This window comes from Lathyrus oleraceus, chromosome 1 (genome assembly GCF_024323335.1).
Source record: "Lathyrus oleraceus cultivar Zhongwan6 chromosome 1, CAAS_Psat_ZW6_1.0, whole genome shotgun sequence".
NCBI lineage: Eukaryota > Viridiplantae > Streptophyta > Magnoliopsida > Fabales > Fabaceae > Lathyrus > Lathyrus oleraceus.
This window is the reverse complement of record NC_066579.1, coordinates 407,112,618-407,135,571: the sequence shown is the minus strand read 5'-3', so window position 1 is coordinate 407,135,571 and position 22,954 is coordinate 407,112,618. Positions and strand designations below refer to the sequence as shown.

The 22,954-nt window shown below is 36.0% G+C and overlaps 1 protein-coding gene across 4 annotated transcripts in view; it reads left to right on the top strand.

Moving 5' to 3' along the window:
- Positions 1-22,954, top strand: part of LOC127075996 (vacuolar protein sorting-associated protein 53 A) — a 69,062-nt gene that overhangs the window by 27,455 nt on the left and 18,653 nt on the right. The window contains exons 1-5 of one of the 4 annotated variants that reach the window (XM_051017549.1): positions 19,258-19,587; positions 19,696-19,790; positions 19,901-19,957; positions 20,073-20,223; positions 20,996-21,066. The exons of the other annotated variants lie outside the window; for them this stretch is intronic. Coding sequence (XP_050873506.1) covers positions 19,539-19,587; positions 19,696-19,790; positions 19,901-19,957; positions 20,073-20,223; positions 20,996-21,066 — 423 coding nt within the window. The 5' untranslated portion in view covers positions 19,258-19,538. Of the gene's footprint in view, positions 1-19,257; positions 19,588-19,695; positions 19,791-19,900; positions 19,958-20,072; positions 20,224-20,995; positions 21,067-22,954 lie in introns of those variants that run through there. 4 annotated transcript variants of the gene reach the window in all.

Genomic DNA, 22,954 nt, shown 5'->3' with positions numbered 1-22,954 from the left:
CATAATCACTTTAGAAAATTCATAGAAAATTAATAAAAAATCAGAAAAATATGTGGATTTTTTTGTTGACTTCCTAATTCCCTGTAGAATTTTGTTGACCTATTGATTGAAGTTGTGCTTGGTAGAAATTAGGTTTGACCTAGGGTTGTTTCACTTGTGTGCATTTTTGATACATTGTGCCATATCCATTGTGAAATCCTCATGCTTACAAAGAAATGTTTAAAATTTTTTGTGGTAATTGTAGACTGGCTAATGGTGATTTACATGTAAATTTCATGAATTTTGGATTCCTGGTGTTTGAGTTATGAATTTTGGAACCTAGGTGTGACAATTTGTGTCACACCTCATTATGTCAACTTGCTGGATTTATTTTCATGACCTAGACTTGTTAGAATGATATGAAATTTTGCATGGATGTTCATTAACATGTTAACAAGCTATGTGAACTTTTGTGGAATTTTATGTGGCATTTTCAATTTGATTGCTATTTTTCATCTCTGTTGGTCAAATATGCAAGTCCATGTGGTACATGTTTGTAATTTGGATGTGAAATGCTCATATGGTATTGGATAATCATGAAATTTGGTATGGTTGTTGTAGACACATGGTATGACATCCCTGTTTTGGTCTCATTCATTTCTTTATTGTTTTCATGGACTTATGAATTTTTGAAGTGAATGCATGTGTTGATGTTGTGATTTGGAGCATGTAATTGTGTCTGTTTTTGTTGATTTTCATTGACATGGTTTCCTTTGTCCAATTGAGCTAAAATTTGACATGCCATACCTTGAATACATCCTGTTTAGGTGTAAATTATTTGAGGATTTTTAGAATTGTTTTGATATGGATTTGAATGCAATAGTTCTGTTTGGATGTTTGGTGTTCCATTTGAACTAGTTTGGTTTGTTTTGTGCATAAAATGAACATGATGAATGATATGGACATGGGACTAATTGTGTTGGCTTTTGTTTGACATTAATTTGACTTTGGTTGGATATCCCTTTCTGTTTAGGAATTTTTCTTGCCTTTGGACCCTAGGCTTGGCCTAGTGGTCTAGTTTCTAACATTTGATTGAGTTTTCAGGATGAAAAGGTGCAATGCTTATGGAGAATGATCCAAGTCAATTCAATTGATGTTGTTTGATGTTTGTACACTAACATAACTTTGTTTTGTAGGTTGTGAAGTTTGGGCTTGAGCTCATAGCTTGCCTTTGTTGTGCATTAGTTTGTATAGTCTGACTGATTAATACTTGCTGTTTATTTTTGTCTGTCTGAGTACTAACTGTGTTTGACTGTTTCCAGGTACTTTTAGTTGCTCAGTTCCTTGTGAACTTTTGCTTTGCTTTGCTTAAGCAACTTGCATTGAGGTATAACTTCCTAACTTCATGTAGTCTGGAGACCCGGTCTGTTATTTGACCGGGCAAACTGTCTGAAGTCCTCCTTAAGAGGCAATGTTTGTGATTGTTTAATATTGTGCCTAAGCAGGTAAAGTCCTTAATCAAGGCAATTGGTGGAAGGTAGGGATATGCAATCTATCCCCCACTATTCAGTTGAGTCTTCTCCTTGCTCCCATTACATGGTTGTAGCATTGAGATCACAAGCCCAAGATCTGTGCTGTCACACAATCGAGTCAGAGTCATTGAGCGTAGAAGGGTCCCTCCATTCTGGACCCACGCTCCCTTGTCAGAAGCTCTCCCTGGTCAGGGATAAGAGCTGTGAGGTCTCATCCTCACTTCACCTTTCATCTGCTTCACCTTAGCCTCGTAATGGCAAGGTTAAGAGCAAACACAGCCCGTACAGATGACTTGCTGAGGCAGTCAAACCTATTGTGTGAGCCCACTTGTTTGGTTATAGTGCGTGCTATGTGGATATCTGTTTGAGATGCTTGTTCTCATTTGATGTATGCTTGAATTATTTTGTATGCTTGTATGCTTGCTTCTTTTCTGGATAGGAGTAGTTTGCTTATGCAAGTAGGATAGAAAACTGAACTTAGGGTAACGATGCATGACAACACTAGGCTCGAGTCCAGCTCCCTGGTAGTGTGTCTTCCCCTGGTTTCTGGCTAGTGATTCAGTCCCTTTCGGGGGAACTACATCGCCCTGATCCTCGTTCCAGACGAGGTATGTAGGCAGGTGGTCGTGCGAGACCACTCCGGGCACTTTTTTTCTTTTTTGCGTGTGTTTACTTGTTATCTGATTGTGTGTTTTGGTTCGGATGCCGACGTAAGCCCAGTGATTGGCTGTCGGGCTCCACGTTTGCCGTTTTGTACGTGTTTTGGTTCGGATGCCGACGTAAGCCCATTGATTGGCAGTCGGGCTCCACGTTTGCCGTTTTGTGCGTGTTTTGGTTCAGATGCTGACGTAATTCCATCCAGTGGTTGCCGGGCTCCATGTTTGCCACCCTTGCTTGTTTGTATGTTTTGTGTTGTTTGGCGTGTGTAAGCCGAACTACAGTGGCTCTGATTCTCATGTCCAGATGAGATATGTAGGCATAGGATGTGATGTCCTATCGAGCTCCCTTCTCCTAACCCCACCTGCGTTCCCTGTGTGTGTGTGTGATGTTTTAGCAACCTATTCTTTATTTTAGAACGTGGATCCCGTCGAGTACGACGGACGTGAGGGGTGCTAATACCTTCCCCTTGCGTAACCGACTCCCTTACCCTTTCTCTTTGGTCGCAAGACCATTTCCTTTCCAGGTTTCTCTGAGCGTTTCCTTTCCCTATTTTGGGATAAATAACGCGCAGTGGCGGCTCTGTGTTGTGTTTTTATTTGAGTCCCGCCGGTTGTTTTTTCGCGGATGCGACAGTTAGCATAAACGAAACAAGGGGGAGTCGTTATGATTCTTATGAAGAATCTGATTCTAAAAAAGATCAGAAGCCAAATAATCTTCAGTCCTATTTTATCCCTTATGGGAAACAAAATGGGGTTATGCCTAAAGGTAGAATTTATTTTAACCGTAAGGCTAAAACAAAACCTCATTCCCATTTTAATCATGCATTCATGTATAAATATCCTGCACAAAAATCCAAGTTTGTCAAAACTCTAGGAAAACTAACCCCAAAGGATCCAGAAAGATGTGGTACCTAAGGACAATATAGTTTATGTTGCATATATCCTTAGCAGTGGAGTTGAGACACCAGTCATGGTACCTGGACTCTGGATGCTCACAGCACATAACGAGAATAAGGCATATGTTCATAAGCTTGGAACTTAAGCATGGATGTGTCGTTGGTTTTGAAGGTGATCGGGAAGGGAAGATCACTAGCTCCAGAATAGTACGTAAATGTATTCTCCCTTCCATTACTAATGTTCTTTTAGTTGAAGGATTAATGCATGATTTTTTGTCCATAAGTCAATTAAGTGACAATGGTTATGACATTATTTTCAATCAAAAGTCCTTTAAAGTTGTCAGTCAAAAGGATGGCCCAATTATTTTCAATGGAAAGAGGAATAACAACATTTATAAGACAACACTTTCTAATTTGAGGAATCAAAATGTAAAATGTCTTATGTCTGTAAATGAAGAGCAATGGACGTGGCATAGACGATCGAGCCATGTTAGCATGAGGAGGATTTCTCAGCTAAATGAGCTTAATTTAGTCAGAGGCCTGCAAAATTTGAAGTTTTCTTCAGATGTTCTTTGTGAAGCATGTTAGAAAGGAAAGTTTTTCTAAAACTTCTTTAAAAGCTAAAAATGTTGTTTCAACCTCGAGACCATTGGAGCTTATTTACATTGACTTGTTTGGTCCAGTGAAAACTGCCTCTGTCAATGATAAGAAGTATGAACTAGTCATTCTTGATGACTACAATAGATGAACATGGGTGAAATTTCTTAGACACAAGGATGAGTCACATTTTGTGTTTTCTACCCTCTGTTCCCAAGTGCAAAATGAGAAAGATATCAGAATTGTAAAAGTCAAAAGTGATCATGGTGGAGGATTTGAAAACAAATATTTTGAAAAAATATTTAATGCTAATGGCATTTCCCATTACTTCTCCTGCCCTAGAACTCCATAACAAAATGGAGTTGTAGAAAGAAAGAATATGACTCTACAAGTGATAGCCAGAACCATGATCAATGAGAGTGATGTGGCTAAGCACTTTTAGGCAGAGGCAGTCAACACAACATGTTATATTCAGAACAAGATCTCTATAAGACCTAATATTGGTAAGACTCCCTATGAATTGTGGAAGAATCTAAAGCATAACATTTCATATTTTCATCATTTTGGATGTTCTTGTTTTATGTTGAACACTAAGGAGCATATGAGCAAGTTTGATTCCAAGGCACAAAAGTGCATCATGTTAGCATATTCTGAATGCTCAAAAGGCTATAGAGTGTCATACCCTAATTTTGTCAGACTATTCTAAAACTTTCATACATTCGAATTTATTTTCAACTTGCATCTGTTGTATAGCATAACATGCATTTTCTCAGGAATAATACCTTAAATATCAGTTCGAATAAATTCTCGAATATACAGACGATTTGGTTAAATAATTTCTCAAGTACATTCAAAATCATCGGGTAAAAAGTTTTGAAATCAAGCTTCCAGACGTCAGTATTATTAATCTACGGTTTGCATTGTTTAATCTGGTGTGTTCGTTTTATTTATTTTTTACTACTTTTTCAGTCGCATTTCGATCCGTCTGAGCCTTTTAACCGATCAAAATTTATTTCAAAATTAAATCAAATATTGTATTTTTTCCGAGAGGTTTATTTCGCACTGATCATTCTAATGCATTCTGTTTATTTTGTTGAGCATATTTATGCCCGACTTTTATTCATTTTTAGTCGTTTTATTTTTATGCCTTTGTTAAATTAATCGGGATGATAAAATAGAATTTTCCATATCTTTGTTTTATTTTTACCATATTTATTTTAGAAGTTGTGAATTTTAGTTGTTTCACTTGATTTAATCTCATTTAAATTAATTAAAGCTTCTAGAGGGGGGCATCTTTGACATTTTAAATCAGTTTGTGTTTCTTTGATTCAGTCTTGATCATTGATTCAAAATTAATCAAAGGTTCACATGCATTATCCTCACTTTCCTTTATTAACCAGTCATAAATTAGCATATTATTTTACTTAATAAAATCAGAAAATCAATAAAAATATCTCTCTTTCTCCAATTGTCAAGCGTCAGGTGGCCATGTATATCCTTCCATTGGTGAGACACGGACAACTAGCAAAAATTCACTCTTATCTCATTTGGATTTTTTTGTTAAAAAAGGTGGAAATCCTTCTAATCAGGTGATGACATGTATCCACCCCAACGACTCTCACTCTCAGCTTCTTCACATTATGGGGATGAGATCGCGCAAAGAAAGTTAGGGGGACCACAGGGAGAGGACAACTCACTTTTCTCCAACGTCTCTCTCTCTCTCTCTCTCTCTCTCTCTCTCTCTCTCTCTCTCTCCGAAAAAAGAAAAAAGAAGGAGAAAATTGTTTGGATCCTCTTCTTCTGCAACCAACCAAAAACCACATCCAAATCTCACCTTCTTGTATCCACCACCTTCAATTTTCCAACCACACAAAAATCAAAACCACCTCCATCGAAAACAAACTTAGACCACCGTGTCCCCCCACCTTCACTCGGTTTCTCTTCAACCTTCGTTCTTCTTCCACCCAATCCATACTAACCAACGAACCACCATTGTCCGTTTCTTCTTCTTCATCGTCGTGGAACTCCACATAACACCTCAATCTCCTCCGCAATCTATTTTCCAGAAATAACCAACAACACCTTGCTCTGCCACTATCACCGGAGACACATTACCACTTACCACTATTTCAAACGACAACAACACACTAATCTTCAACAGGCTCATAATTGTGTCGATCCACTCCCTTCAAATAAAACCCAACTTCCACTTCCTCTATTTCTGCCGATCCATTTCGAAGCATCCAAACAATCACTCTGTTTTCAGCGGTTATTATGAAATTGGTTCCGATGATTGTTACTTCACTCCGACAATGACCCGTTCCAGCAACGAAACACTATTACAACTCAACGAACTCCGTTGTCTAAAGCAGTGCATATCCCCGATCTACATCATCGTGTAATTGTGCTCATCATTCCAACAACAACATCCGGAGAAACTAAAACCTCCGCCATAGCCACTGCGGTGACACAACCCTACGAATCACCCTACAATAGGTTATAGTCAGCAATAGGGGATTGACTCTACAAAAACCTTAGCACCTATTGCTAGGTTAAAGTATATTCATCTCTTAATTTCATTTGTTATTAATCATAACATCATCTTATACCAGATGAATGTTAAGAGTGCATTTCTGAATGGTTACATTACTAAAGAAATGTATGTACACCAACCCCTTGGTTTTGACAATCCTAAAAATCATGATTTTGTTTTCAAACTTAAGAAATAGTTGTATGGTTTGAAACAAGCTCCCAGAGCATGGTATGAAAGACTAAGCAATTTCCTTTTAGAAAATGATTTCACTAGAGGGAAGGTTGATACAAATTTATTATGTAAGTCATTCAAAAATGATATCCTTATTGTTCAAATTTACGTTAATGATATCATATTTGGTTTTGCTGATGCTACTTTGTGCAAGGAATTTGCTAAGTATGTGCAGGTAGAGTTTGAGATGAGTCTGATGGGAGAACTCAAGTTCTTTTTAGGGATTTAGATTAATCAAAGTCCAGAGAGTACATACATCCATCCGAGCAAGTACACCGAGGAACTTCTGAAGAATTTTGACATGTCAAAATGTAAGATGTCTAAGATTTCTATGCATCCTACATGTATCCTTGAGAAGGATGAGGTAAGCGATAAGGTATAATAGAAGGTATACATAGGTATGATTGATTCTCTCTTATACTTGACTGCTTCTAGACCTAAATTTTTGTTTAATGTCTGCTTGTATGCTTGCTTCCAATCAGATCCTAGAGAGTATCACTTAATATTTGTTAAGAGGATCATTAGATATCTGAAAGGTACAATTGACCTTGGCTTGTGTTATAGAAAATCTAAAGACTACAAGCTAATGGGTTATTGTGATGCTGATTATACTAGAGATAAACTTTAGAGCAAAAGCACTTATGGAAGCTGACAATTTATGGGAGATAACATGATCTCATGGTCCAATAAAAGGCAATCAACAATATCACTTTCCATTGTTGAAGTTGAATATATAGCAACTTCTGGATGCAACACTCATATGCTTTGGATGAAAAGTCAGCTAGAAGATTTCTAGATATATAAGAGTAAATTCCTATACTGTGTGATAATACTTCGGCTATTTGTTTATCTAAGAATCCAATTTTGCATTCTAGAGCAAAACATAATGAGATAAAATATCACTTCATACATGACTATGTTCATAAGGGAATTTTAAATCTGAAATTTATTCATACAAACCATCAATGGGCTGATATCTTAACAAAACTCCTTGCTGCAGATAGATTCATTTTCATCCTGGAAAATTTGAAAAGGGGACTTATGTACAGAATGAAAAAGATGTTTTTCTCATAATGTTAATCTCTCAAAATTGTCAAATGAGACTCTGAGATTTATTTTTGGTTCTGAACATGTGAGTCTTCTGAAGTGAGAAGGTTTCATAAGTTCAGATGTATCCAGTCAGAACTTGTTTGGTTAAACAAATTTATTTTATGTATACTGAATAGTTTTGCATTTAATAGATGTTAATCAGTCTTGATTAGTGGAACAATTTTAAGACAACTGTGTTAGAAAACTAAATTGTTTATGATCTACTGATGTGACACGTTAGGTGAATAAATTTTGGGATTAGGTCAAATCTTCACGGTTTACCCCATTGTCATATTTTTTCACTATTTAATTTTTTTCCATGATTGCAAAACTTCTATTTAAACTTACTTCACTAACTTCACACACTTTTGCTACTATCACAACCTACACTTTCTCTCTTTGAGCTTAAAAAGCTTTCAGTAAACACTAAAACCTTTGTTCTTCGTCGACAATGGCTTATCCACAACAATCTGCTCAATAATCTCAATAACAAGCTCACCAACATATTGTTGTTTACACTCAACGTACTCGTGGTTCTTCTTCATCGCAACTAAAACCATAAATTTCTCATATGCTACAAGTTGTTTCATCAAGATCTTCTTCAGGAAAATGTGTGCATTGAAGATGCTTATGATGCTTATGAGGTTACTTTGTCTACTCCGGTAGAGAATCTGGAAGTGTTGTATGAACTATTGGTTTAATTTGACAATATGAAAGACAATGTTATTGATCTTTCAACCAATGTCAAGGTTTAAGGCTGGTAACAGTTTTTAAATCGTCTTTAAGGCTTAGTCTTCTACAATTTGGTTAGAGAATTTTGGATTCATGTTAAATCTTCTCTCTTCCAAGTTACATCCTTTGTCTTTAGAAAAAATATTGTGATTTCAGATAAGCTGATCTCTAAACTCATTGTACATGATGGGTCTGAAATCAAATGTGAATCAATGGTGGAAAAGGAATCCAATTTGGCTGAGATCTCCAAAGTGATTTCCGTATCTACATTATAGCAAGGTCAATGATTTTCACCCTAAGCTCAAGGTTTGGGCTAGAATTCTTATGTGATGTGTTCATCATAGGAAATACTCAAACTCTTCTAACTACATCAATAATGACCAGTGATACGTCTTTTACTACATTTCTACTGAGAAGAAGGAGAATCTCCATGCGCTTCTCTTTCAGCACTTAAGGGATAATGTGAAGGAAACCAAAGATGATAATACAAATATGAGAAACTATATTCCTCTAGGAAGGTTGATCTCAAACATTCTTATGGAGAGCCAATTGATTGACTCTTTAATAGATTACCAATTTTCCAATGGTAAAACACCTTTGGTTGGCTTGATGCTTAACACCAAGGGTATGAAGAATATGGGTATCATTACTGATGTAATAATCCCTCCTGCTGAAATGCCCAAGGAAGTTATTCATAACAGAAGGATCCCTTTGGAAGATTTTCCTATCTTCTCAAAGCCATATCCTCTAGAATAGGTGGTAGGATTTATGGAAAAGTTTCATGCAAGTGCTATTATTTCATCTTCTGAAGCCACTTTTGAGAAAAAGAAGAGGAATATTGCTAAGAAGCATTCTGAGAGGATGGCCAAGAAGTTTAAGGCTTGTAGGAAGAATTTGGGTACTTCTGCTAAAGAACCTAGAGCCTCTGAAACTACTTTTGCAAGCACTGCTTCTGGTAAGTCTATTCCTTATGAAACTCGTCTACTTACTGTTGATAATAGTTCATCCATCACATCAAACCCACTCACTTCATATGTCCCATTTCCACACACTTATTTACAAGGTTACTTCCTCCCATTCTCTGCTCCCCAAACTACAAATCCAAATGTTACCATTCCACCACCTTCACCACCACTTTTTGAATTTCGAACCCCCATTCTTACACCTACACCTCAACCACTATTACCATATCACCTCTTATCCCAACTCCCTCGACCATAAAACTCTCTTTTTGAAAACTTTCAACCCTCATTCTTCACTTATTATGACATCTCTATTGTAGAATCAAACATTGATTTTGACACTGAGTCAGATGTTGAGCTCATAACCCTCCTTGACAGAAACCCTCAACCATACTCTGACCAAACACCCTCTCAAATCAACATTCACCCTACACCTCTGGATGAATTGTTTTCTCAATTTAAAGTCGAGGTTGTTGTCGGACTCAACACTCTCTCTGAGGTTTGCACTTCTAATGCAAGTCTTTATGAATTGTGTTCTCTAACCAACAACTTCAGAAGTTGGATAGAAGTCAACTCCTAATAGTTGGAGTACATGTGCCTAAAGGAAGCTAAAAGGAACTTCCAAGCCAGACTCTTTGATATAGTTGAACCCCTGCTTCACAAGGTTCCTCCAACGTTTCTTCTTCCTGCTCTAGTAGTTACTTAACCTTATTCTCCAACTCATACTACCTTATTTTCTTATAAGACAACTCTTGTAGCTGGAAGCGGTTCCGGGGTTAAAAAGAATATGACTTATGATGAAGTCATTATGAAGACTTTGAAGTACCTGACAACTGAAAATTTTGAAGTTAAAGAGTGACTCAAGCAACATAATGAGAAGACATCAAAGATATAAGGGATGCTTGGATTGATATTATCAAGACTTCAACCCCCTCCTTAAACCCTAGTTTTAAAATTTTGTGTTGTCTTTGTTTTTCATTTATGTACTTTATGTTATCTTTTTAATGAGATGAAAATTCTATTTTGGTTTACTTTTTCTTTACTTCTATTTGAATGATGACAAAGGGGGAGAAAGATTTACTGATTTTGATATATCTAATTCCAATTCTGAAACCCAAACATATCTCTAATTGTTTTCTGATTGGTAAAGTTTCATCATGTTAACCAAGTGTTTCAGGTTCTAAGGCATTAACCAAGCTAAATTAAGTTCATATGAACTAGGCTTATGTTCTGATTAGTGAACCACACTTATGTTCTTAATAGTGAAACATCCTCATGTTCTGAACTAAGTTCAAGTGAACCATGTGTGTTTTGGAACTAGGCGTATACAATATATGAACTAGACAAAGTTCTAAAATAGATGTATATAAGTTCTGATAGCAACCAAGCATGTGTAATGCAACAAGGCGTATTGAAAGCTTTGGCAAATCATGCTTTGTGACGAGGCTGATAACCAGACTTTCTAACACTCAAACAAAGTCAACTCCGAATGAAAGACTTATGAACCCAAGCTCTTGCATTATGGGGTGTTACTACATCTATCATTACCAATATCATGCCTTATGGGAAAATAGTAAGTAGGCTTCTGCCTTATGGGAAGTTATTTATTTCATGCTGATTGAGATGTTTATATGTGTTAAGATTTATTTAAGTCTTAAATTCAGGGGGAGCTTGCGAACCTAACACTGATATTCTAAGCTGAAAAATAATTTTTAACAGTATAAAATTCAGGTTTTTATGTGATAAAACCTAGTAAAAATTGTTCGTTAAAATACATGGTTTTGTCATCATCAAAAAGGGGGAGATTGTAAGAACAAGATTAGGTTTTTGCATATGACCTTTAGTTTTGATGATAACAATGCATTGTTTCTTATAGAACAATTTTGTACACTAATGGTTTTTATCTAGTATGTAGCTTTTACTAATAGGTTCTGACTCTAAAGTATTGACGTGTGACATCATCAAATTCTGAAATCAACACACTCTGACTTTGAAGAGACACAAATGCTTTATAAGATGTTGTCAAGTTCTAGAAAGTTTTTAGACAATGATTCTGATGAACGTTTATGCTAAAGCTTTTGACTGTGACTATGATTGAATAACCTCTGAAGGATTGTCAGCATTCAAGATTCTGCACTCAAGTTCTAAAGATTCTGAAGAGCAAGATCTGAAGACTTTGAAGACCAGGTTTTGAGGAATTGTGTCAAGACTCTGAAGACTGAGGTTCTGAAGATTCTCTTAACTAGTGTCATGATCCTTATAAGCATGTTTCAACATCATTTCATTAGAATCCTATGAAGATTAGAAGATAAGATCAAAAGGTTTTGCATTAGAAAAATAGTTCATGATACAAGATCACCATTCCCTCCACTATGCTGATTTTATGGACTAAGGACAATATTATTGTACCATTTTGTCTCATATATGCAAACCATTATACAAAGAGACAGCTGCAATTTTCTATTCCAATTCTATCCTCCAACAGATCTTTTAACTGCCTATATAAAGGAGACTTGGAAGATTGGAAGAAGTTGTCAAGCTATTGATAACGCTCATACACACGCTCTTCGCTGAAGTATATATTTTCTGTGTATAGTCTTTGTAAACACACATAAAGTTTTTGCTCGTTATTGTGTGAAGAAATTCATTGTATTAAACTTGTGTTAATCTGCTTTCTTAGAAGCAATACTTGTAAACAGACACTTGTAAATCTCAAAGTTGTTTGAGTGGTTTCCTTAAGTGACTAGGTTTTAGTCAGATAAACTCAAGAAGACAAAGACTAGTTATGTTTGTGCTGTATGTAATCAATTTCAGTTATAATGGATTAGATCCTTGTTGAGAAGTAAAAACTACCTTGGTAGGGTGGACTGGAGGTAGCTTCGTTAATAACGAACCAATATAAAAATAACCTTGTTACTTTTATTGTTCGTATTATTGTTTGATTGAGTTGGTTTTAAAAAATCTTTCATTTTTAGAAATCCAAATCAAACCCTATCTTTCTTTCTTGCCATCTTCAGTTGTTTGGAGATGGATGACGTTGTTAAAGATTAAATTCACATGTTGTATGGTGAATTGTGTTGTTGTTTATTTTGGTGATTATGTTGCTGTTATTGTGGTGACGCCTTGGTGAAGTTTTTTCGTGATATTGCATGTTATGGTGAAGCGTGCATCATGGTGTACAGACTTTGGTCCGATTTTAGTGTGCTCTGGTCCTATGGTGGGGATTGAGGAGCGAGGAACTAGTTCTGTATGAGAATTGGTGAAGCGTTACCTATGGTGATGGTAGCGATTTTGGTGTGTTATGGTAGGGATTTAGGAGCGAGATAGACATGTGTTATCCATAATGGTACCACATGCATTGTTGAGTTATGGTGTTAATCTAATAGCATTCATTATTTATATATACATTGAATGACTATATTGATGTTGGTGATTGAGTAATTCTTATGTGGTGTATGCAATTGGATTGTGTTGAATACTTGTTGTTGTTTGTTTAGACTACCCTTGCATAATTTTGCACCATTACTTATTATGAACATATTCTCACCTCTTTGTTATTTGTATGGTTATGTGCTCCCTTTTGGGGTACATACGAGCATGTAACTGAGTAACTGCTTAGAGTTTGAAGGATGGTGTAGAGGTTGTTATTCCTTTTCCTGTTTTATGTGTTTATTTAGTATTTCGTTGTTATGATCTGTAACATTGGGTGGGTGAGCGAATCATTTGATTTTGTTATTAATTGTTATGTTATTGATGTTAGAGGCATTTTGCCATGACCACATTTATGTCACGAGACTTATTTAAATGTTGAATTGTTTCCATGAAATGATTTCGCTACGATGAGTCGTGTTTCGGCGAGCATGTGATGATAAGTGTCTTTATTTATGCATATTTTGAATGACCCGTGTTATGGATCATGTTTTGGTTGTGTTTAAGTGACACCCTTGTTGTGTAATTATTTTATTTTCACATTATTTTGTTTTTCAGGGTTTAGGGTGTTACATAGTGGTATCAGAGCAGGTCGGTCCATTCAACTAGGTTTTTTACATGATAATTGTTCCATGGTATACGACATGTGTGTGAAACACTGTTGGTGCTTGTTTGTTTTTCTAACCGCTTGTCAGCAGGAGTGGGATTGAAATAAGTGGGGGAAGCTTCTGCTTCTCTGAGATGTTTCAGCTGTGGAGAGTTGGTTCGTTGTGTTGCTGATTGCAAGAGTGTTGGTTTTTGGATAAGTTAATGTTGTTTCCTGATTTTGTTGAAGAGGAAGATTCAAAGTTCATATCTGTTGAGTGTGTGTTGAGGCTGAAGTTAGAGATATCTGCTATGAATGGTAGTATGATCATTGATACCCCAACTAGTAGTTTAATGACTACTTCTTTAGTGTGTTTGAATTGTCTTGTGACAATTTTGGGGAGAGATTTTGGGATGGACTTAGTGTGTTTTCCTCTAAGTCAGCTTGATGTTATTCTATAAATGTTGGAATTTAACCATATGTTTAGCATTTGTTTTGGTAAATCAATGGAGTTTCTTGAATCCGAAGAGAATATAAAGTCAAGTTTCATAACCTCGAGACAGGTAAAGATGTCTGTGAGTGAGGGAAGCGAGAGAATGAGTAAGGATATACGTGTGGTGTGTGATTTTATTGAGGTGTTCCTAGATGACATCAGAGATTTGCCGCCAGAGTATAAGGTGGAGTTTGCTATAGAATTAGTACCCAATACTACTCATGCATCGATGGTTCCTTATAGGATGTCTGCTTCAGACCTGAGTGAGTTTAAGAAATAATTTGTGGATATGCTTGAGAAGAAGTTTGTCCGACCGAGTATTTCCTTGTGGGGAGCGCCAATGTTGTTGGTCAAGAAGAAAGATGGTAGTATGAGACTGTGTGTAAATTATTGACAACTAAATAAGTGATGATCAAGAAAAAGTATCCACTCCTGAGGATTGATGATTTGATGGATTAGTTAGTACGCACTTGTGTGTTTAGTAAGATCAATTTGCATTCGAGTTATCATCAAATTCGTGTAAAGTCCGACGGTATTCTGAAGATTGCTTTCAAAACGAGATATGGTCACTATGAGTATTAATGATGTAGTTTAAGGTGTCTATGCGCCTGGAGTGGTCATGGAGTACATGAGCAGAATATTCCAGTCGTACTTAGATCAGTTTGTGGTTGTGTTCATCGATGATATTATGATATATTCGAAGTCCGATAAAGAACATATGGGGCATTTGAGAATTATGTTGTAGATATTGAAAGATAAGAAGCTATATGCAAAGTTGTCAAAGTATGAGTTATGGATGAGAGAAGTGGTTTTCCTTGGCCACATGATTTCTAGTGGTGGTATTGTTGTGGATCCGTCGAAGATCGATGTTGTGTTGGAATAGGAGTCTCTGAAGTTTGTTATCGAGATAAGAAGTTTTCTTGGTTTAGTTGGTTATTACGAAAGGTTTATCGAATGATTTTTAAAGTTGGAATTGATTTTGACTTAGTTGACTAAAAAAGGTCATACTTGTGTGTGAAGTGTTCACTATGAAGAGAGTTTCCAAGAACTCAAGAAGAAATTAACATCAATTTCAGTTTTGATTTTGCCAAATCCGAGTGAGTCCTTTGTGGTGTATTGTGATGCTTCAAATATGGGTATGAATGGTGTGTTGATGCAGATTGGTCAAGTTGTGGATTATACTTCTAGACAATTGAAAGTTAATAAGAGGAACTATCCTACGCATGACCTAGAGTTGGTAGTAGCAGTACTCATGTTGAAGATTTTGAGATATTATATATTTCGCTCCAGATTTGAAGTGTTCAATGATCACAATAGTTTGAAGTATCTATTCAATCAAAAGAAGTTGAATATGAGATAGCGGAGATGACTCGAATTTCTGAAGGACTATGATTTTGGTTTGAGCTACCATCCTAGTAAAGATAATGTCGTGGCTGATGCATTGAGTACGAAGTCGTTGCATATGTCAATGTTGATGGTGCGAGAATTGGACTTGATTGAACAATTCATATATATGAGTTTGGTATGTGAAAAGACTCCTAATAGTGTGAGGTTGGGCATGTTGAAGCTGACCAGTGGTATCCTTAAAGAGATCATGGAAGGTTAGAAAATTGACTATGGTTTGGTTGACCGTATTATGTTAATCAATCAAGGAAAAAAAGGCGACTTCAGAATCAACAAGAATGGTGTAATGAGGTTTAGAGACAAGGTTTGTGTACCTGATGTGTTAGAACTTAAGAAGAGTATTCTTGAGGAAAGTCATATGAGTGGTCTGACTATTCATCCTAGTGCTACCAAGATGTATCAAGACTTTAATAAATTGTTTTGGTGGCCAGAAATGAAGAAGGAAGTAGTTTAGTTCGTCTATGCTTGTTTGAATTATCAGAAGTCGAAGATTGAATACCAGAAGTCCTCGGTTTTGATGCAACCTTTGAGTATTCCTGAGTGGAAGTGAGACAACTTTCCCATGGATTTTGTGACGAGTGTTCTAAAGAGGACGAATAAATGTGATTCTATTTGGGTTATTGTTGATATACCGACTAAAACGGCTTATTTCGTTCTGATTAAGTTCAATTATCCTTTGCAGAAGTTGGCTGAGTTGTATATTAAGAAGATTGTTAGTCTGCATGGTATTCTGTCGGGAATTGTGTCAGATAGAGATTTGAGAATTACGTTGAGGTTATGGTAGAGTTTGCAAGGAGTGTTGGGTACTAAGCCAAAGTTTAGTTCTGCTTATCATCCACAAATAGACGGTTAAATAGTGAGGACTATCCAATCCTTGAAGGATTTGTTTAGGACTTGTGTGCTAGAATAAATAGGTGCTTGGAATAACTACTTGTAGTTGATTGAGTTCGCTTAAATAACAATTTCCATTTGAGTATTGGGTTGGCTCTGTTTAAGGCGTTGTACGATGGAAGGTGTAAGACACCTCTGTGTTGGTATGAATCTGGTGAGAGTGCGATTATTGGACCGGAGATTATGCAGCAAACTTCTGAGAAGATCAAGACAATCCAAGAGAAGGTGAAAGCTTCGCAAAGTCGTTAGAAGAGTTACTATGATAAAAGGAAGAAATCAATTGAGTTCCAAGAGGGGGATAATGTGTTTTTGAGAGTTACTCCAATAACCGGTGTTGGACGAGCTTTAAAGTCTTTAAAGCTTACGCCACGTTTCGTTGGTCCATACTAGATCTTAGATCTTGCAGAAGATATGATAAGTGCCCTATCAGATTACCTTTCCACTGCCGCTTGCTAATATTCGTGATGTGTTTCATGTGTCTCAAGAGAATATTGTTGTTGATCAAGAGATACTTCATAATATGAACAAAATGAAAGACATGCAAGATTCCTTCGTGGTCAAGGTAGACCTCGCTAAAGCATATGATAATCTTAGCTGGAATTTTATAAATAATGTGCTTTCTGAGATTGGTCTTCATGATAATCTTATTCAGGTCATCATGGCAGCCATATCTTATGTGAGTATGAATATCAGATGGAAGGACGATGAGTCAAACTATTTTCAGGCCAAAAAAGGTTTAAGGAAAGGTGACTCCATTTCTCCTTACCTTTTTGTACTTAGTATGGACAAGCTATCTTACATGATTAATGAAGTTGTGGAGAAAGAGGATTGGATTGGGATTAGAGCAGGAAGAATATGGCCAATCATCTCTCATCTGATGTTTGCTGATGACCTCATTCTCTTTGGGAAGGCTACTAAGAAACAAATGCACTGTGTGGAAAATGTCCTCAATAGTTTTTGCAAACAGTGTGGGAAAATAGTGAGCATAGAGAAAACTAGAGTCTTCTTCTCCAAAAACACTTCTCTAGTGGTTAAGAGAGAGATTCTCAATTTGTCAGGATTTAAGGAGACAAGCAACTTGGGCAAGTACATAAGAATGCCTTTGACAAGTAAAACTCATATGCACAAGTACTTTAACTATATTTTGGAGAATGCCAAGTCTAAACTTACCAGTTGGAAAGTCAAGCACTTATCTTTTGCAGACAGAGTAACCCTAGCAAAATCAATTTTAGAAGTAATCCTTACTTATACAATGATGTCCAATGTTATTCCTAAAGAGAGTCTCAAAGAAATTCAAGCGCGGCAAAGAAATTTCATTTGGGACGACACTGAAACTGCATAAACATACTCATGCAGTAAACTGGAGTACCATTACTAGTCCTAAGAACATGGAAGGGCTATGATTAAGGAATCTTACTGATTCTAACATGGTGAGTTTAGTGAAGTTTGGATGGAAATTCTTTAGTGGTGACTGTAGCCTCGGGAGCCAAGCGCTCAAGGGAAAATATGGTCGAGGTAATTAGTACTTATCCAATGTTATTGTCAAGCCAAACGATTATAGCCTGTGGAAGGATATTGGGAATGTATGGAATCTTATGAAGTCCCTCATCTGTTGGGATATTGGGAATGAAGAGATGACAAATGCTCGGCCTGATGATTGGATTCCTTCAGGAATTATTATGAATGATGCAAGATTCTTTGATTTGAACATCAACCTCAAAAGCAAAGTTGCCGAGCTGGTGATTAATGAAGGATAATGGAATTGTGATTGGCTCTAAAGCTTTCTTCCTCAAGACATTGTAGATGAAATTCTAGCTAGTCATCCAACTCGAAAGAACAATGAGATGAATATTTGTCAATGCAAAAGAGCTAGACATGGGGATTTTTCTGTTAGGGATGCATACTAGGCCTTGATCTCTAACAACAAAGTTATTGACTATGACTTGGAAACCGAAGATCCCATAAAGAATAAGGGTCTTTATGTGGCAAGTCAACCATAACAATCTCATTACTAATTTGCATCTGAGTAAAATGGGCATTAATGATCCTCACTGTCAAGATTTCACGGAGGAAATCAAAATTGTTTTGCGCACGTTGGGAGATTGCAACTTATGTTTGGCTCTCGCTTGTTCGAGAGCAACTGTGGTCTGATTTATTTTTTGTAGGTCTGAAGGATTGGATGAGCATGAACCTGCAGACCAATCTTGGTCACGGTAGCCCAAAAGTTTTGGATGAGCATAAACCTGTTGATTGCAGGATGTCAATTTCATTATGCCAACCAGGGTAGAAGACATTCAAAGAAGATTCCATGAATATAAGGTGAGGAAAATCTACATTTCGAGCCCCAACTTAATTTACATCAGATGGAGACCGACATAAGAGGACTTCATTACGCTCAATGTGGATGGCGTTGCGAAGAATAATGACAGAGCTGGTTACGATGACTTAATTCAGGATTATCATGGGAGATGGCTTGGTGGTTTTTCCAAGAATATTGGAGTTTGTAGTGTTTTTTCTGCAGAGTTGTGGGGGATCCTTAAAGGTCTTAAATTCTCCTTCGGAAAAGATTTTTCTAGGATTGAGGTTTAAATAGATAATAAATGCATTGCAAATGCTATTAACAAGAAGTTAAAAAAGGTTAAGGAAGGTAATGTCTTGTACAAATAGATCCAAAACTGTTTGTCTGAGGGGAGAGAGGTCTTTTTCTCCCATGTGCATTGCGAAGCCAACCAGAGCGTTGATGGTCTGGCTAATAAAAGTTTGCTCCATGGTTTAGGTCTCCAGGTCTATGAAGAATGTCCCATCGATGTTATTGGCATAATTTCGAATGGTGTTGTCGGATTTCTATTCCCCATTTTGTTTTTGATTAATTTTGTTTTTTGTTAGACCTAGATCCTCCTGATAAAAAAAGAATATGAGTTATTGATTAGTTTAATTCATTATTAAATAATTAAAAAATAATTAAAATGATTATTGATTAATTGATTGTGTAATTCTTTTAAAAGCTAGAATACTAATTTTTATTAATTTAGTTCTTAAATTATAATCATTAAAATAAATAAATAAAATTCTTAAACCATTATCTCATTTAACTATTTAGTTTATTACAGGTACAAAATAATTATATGAGAAAATATTTAGTTTTTTTATCTGATTTGAATGTTTTAAAAACTAAATAAATAGGAAAGTAGTAACTATTTATTCAATTTTTTACACCAAATATATACATCAAATTCAAAGGAGATAATAGATATAGAAGAAAATTATAGATAGATTGTGTATGCTCACGTTTAGTTTAAATCTTTTCTGAAATTTTCATTACGAGTCCTCTGAGTTTGATATATTATAGCAGGGTCCAGAGATTGAAGAAGAGTAAAAGGAGTAACACCATACTCAACAAGCTTCGCAATTGGATCTACAACGAATCGAAGATCACAAATGCTACAAACGCGCGATTCATAGATCCGTCTACTATACTCACCACTTTTCACATTTTCTTCATCGCAGTTCTTCTCAGTCTCAACAATGGACAAGTCAAGCGCCTTGGAGTATATCAATCAAATGTTCCCTAACGGTATTTCATTTCATCAATTTCAGTTCCAGTTTCAATTTCAATCTCATACTGTTTTTCATTGATGTTTGATTTCTCAAATTCGTGTGAAATTCGTGAAATTATATACAGAAGCATCACTATCTGGTGTTGAACCGCTAATGCAAAAAATTCAGAACGAGATTCGAACCGTTGATGCTGGAATTTTAGCTGCAGTTCGTCAACAGGTGTTAATATTTTCAATTGATTAACACTAACACTACATGATTTCGTTTGTGTTTTTTTATTTTTATTTTTAACTCTTTGATTATGGTTTTGTTTCTTCTTTTGATTTTAGAGTAATTCAGGAACTAAGGCTAAAGAAGATCTTGCTGCTGCAACTCGTGCCGTTGAGGTGAAATAATTGGTTATTCGCTTGCTAGTTTTATTGATTCAGAATTTAAACATTTCTATTGCGTTCTTAGTTGTGTTTTATCGGTGTTTTTAAGCCTTTTGTTTTTGTTATGCAGGAACTTATGTATAAGATTAGAGAAATAAAAACTAAGGCGGTTCAGAGTGAAACAATGGTTCAAGAAATATGTAGGGATATTAAGAAATTGGACTTTGCAAAGAAGCATATAACCACTACAATTACTGCACTTCATCGTCTTACAATGCTTGGTATGTCTTGTTTTTTCGTTTTATCTAGTAAAGATTAAAAACACCTTTGTGTATTTATTAGTAATGGTTCTTAAGCTGGCTAGTTTAATTGATTCGGAGTTTGAACTTTATACTAGCTCGATAAATATTTTAATTAACCTGAGCAAATGTAGTTCTTTAGAAAAACAAGTAGATGTTATGTAAAGACCGCCATGCCAAGTAGAAAAACAAGTAGGACAACTACTAAGTGAGGGTTTCAATTGTTATTGTATTTGAAATATCAACTCTGATAAAGTATTAGACTATTTTTCTGATGCAAATAGTTATAATGGGTCAGTGCATTTTTAACTTACTATTTAGAAATGTAAAAGAATACAACTATTATTTTTGTTTGTTTCTTACTTGATAGTTTTAGAAAAATTATACGGTGGACCCTTAGATAGGTGGTCCACATTAGACCAGTATTTTGAAATTTCTTAAACTTGTAATGACGGTTGGCATCGCCCCTCGGAAGTAGAAGCTCACGGTTCTTCTGGTCTTCACAACTGAGTCATCTTTGGTGTCAATTCGACAAAAACAAGGGAAAACAAGTATGAGTGTCTCGAAACTCAACTTATATATGCTTCCCTTATTTTTTTGTCAAACTAGCACCGGTGAAGATACTATCTCAGTCGTGGGAACATGGAGTTTGGGTGATTTCAAATGCCGGTCCAGCATATAGAAGCTGTCAGATTTTAAAATGCATAGACATCCTTAAACCCTTACTTAAACCGGCTTACCTATTATATGGCAGTCTCTGCTGTTGAACAACTTCAAGTGATGGCTTCAAAACGTCAATACAAAGAGGCAGCCGCACAGCTGGAGGTATCTAATATATCTTTATACGTTGCTTTTTATATGTTTATTTACTGTATGGTGTGTACCTTGCTTTTATAATGGTGTTTTGTTTGTGTATCCTGGAGGTGGTTTTATAAGGCAAATCTATCGTAGTTCTGAAGGTGTGCGATGAAATGATATTTGTGATTATTGTGTTAGTTTGTAATGCATATGTAGTTTAGAATTTGGAGCTTGTAAGTAGGGTTTAATAATGGTTTGTTTAGGATTACATAGTTTAGTTGGTTAGATCCTATGACCATTAATGACAACCTGGTGCTATGAAGCTCCAAGTGGTGGCCTTATTCTGCACTTGTAAGAGGTTGATTCTACAACTCAAACTTGTGGACTTCTAGACACACAGTAGCGCCACTCCAACTATTGTGCCAAGGCTCCTGTTTGGATCATAGCTTATTGCCATTTGGGTTAGAAATTTATTTTCTATTCTTAGTTATAACTTTTATTCTTAAGTTTTGGGTTGTTTGTTTTGGCACTTTAAGACTTTAAGTTGCACATGCAAAGCATGTAATCTGACTTAAGCTTTTAACTTTTCGGCTTTTACCGTTGAATTTGAATAATAGTGTTTTATTCTTGTATATCTTTCCTCGGTTCATATTCCCTTGCTGCATTAATTTGGTATCAAGTTATTCTTGTTCTACCCTTGGCATTCAGGAAGAGGCGGAAATTAGTTCACAAAATTAACCTTTTGAGTGGATCATTGATTGAATCAGATTTTACATGTCATTTTGCATCGAAGAGGAAGTGTAGTTATTGAGATTTATGAGAAGTCGTCTTCTTCATTCTAGATCACATCCTTGGAGTAATTGGGGAATTTTTTATGAAGGCTCAAGCCATTTAATACGACGTATTCTCTGCAAAGGTGTTTCCTTTCAACGTCTTGTCACATTACTAGGAGTACTTAATGCATTTTAACCATAGAAACCAAAAGAGTGGGGAAATCATAGATATTTTATTACAGGAAGGTTTCTAATGTGACTCTTATCTCTTGCAATCTCTGGATTTTGTGATGATGTGTTAGGATATAGAATAAAAGGAAGTCAAAGTAATTAAGATTAGTTAAGGTATGTGGTTAGTTAGAGGAAACTCAATTAGATACTAGAAAAGGCCAAAAGGGATATTCAGGTATTATGTTTTTATATTGAGTTTAACTCATCCCTTCAAAATCGGCTTGTAAGAGGAGAGTTTCCACTCTTTTTAGGCCCCATCTCTTTTCAATATGAGATTTGGGTTCTTCCCAACATCAGGAAATTGTGTTTGGTAAGAGGAAAACCTTTGTGAAGGTAAAACCCTCGGAGGAGAATTCTTTCTCCTTATTTCCATTCAGTTGCGTTCAATCCATGAAAATAATCTAATCTTTTACCTTATTCCTTCAAAGGTTCCTATCAAGATTGTTACAAATAAAAAAAGAAAGAAAGAAATGAAAGAACAATAGAAAGAATCAAGAGAATGGAATGTCTAAATGAAAATTGAAAAGAAAATGGAGAATAGAATTTTTCACAAGAGTTTCCCCTCCCTAGAGTTTTTCCTTTCGCAAACAAGTATCAAATGTACTGAATTCTCCCATGACCCTTCTATTCTTATTTCTCCAATCTATACATGATATCCTCTCTATGTACTTAACTTTCCTAACTATATAACCACCTAGCTTCTTTAACTGCCCCTCTTCTGGCTATCCTAACAAGGACGGGTACCAAATAGGTTGTTGGATGTTTTAGTGTTTATGCTGATACACATAGACTACCGGATGTTTTAACTCTTTGGTAAAACGAAACATCATTATACTTACTGTTTGCCTTTCCTAATAGCAACACAATTCTTGTTGATTGTGTGCTTTTGGACGCATGCCTCCTTTTAGCTT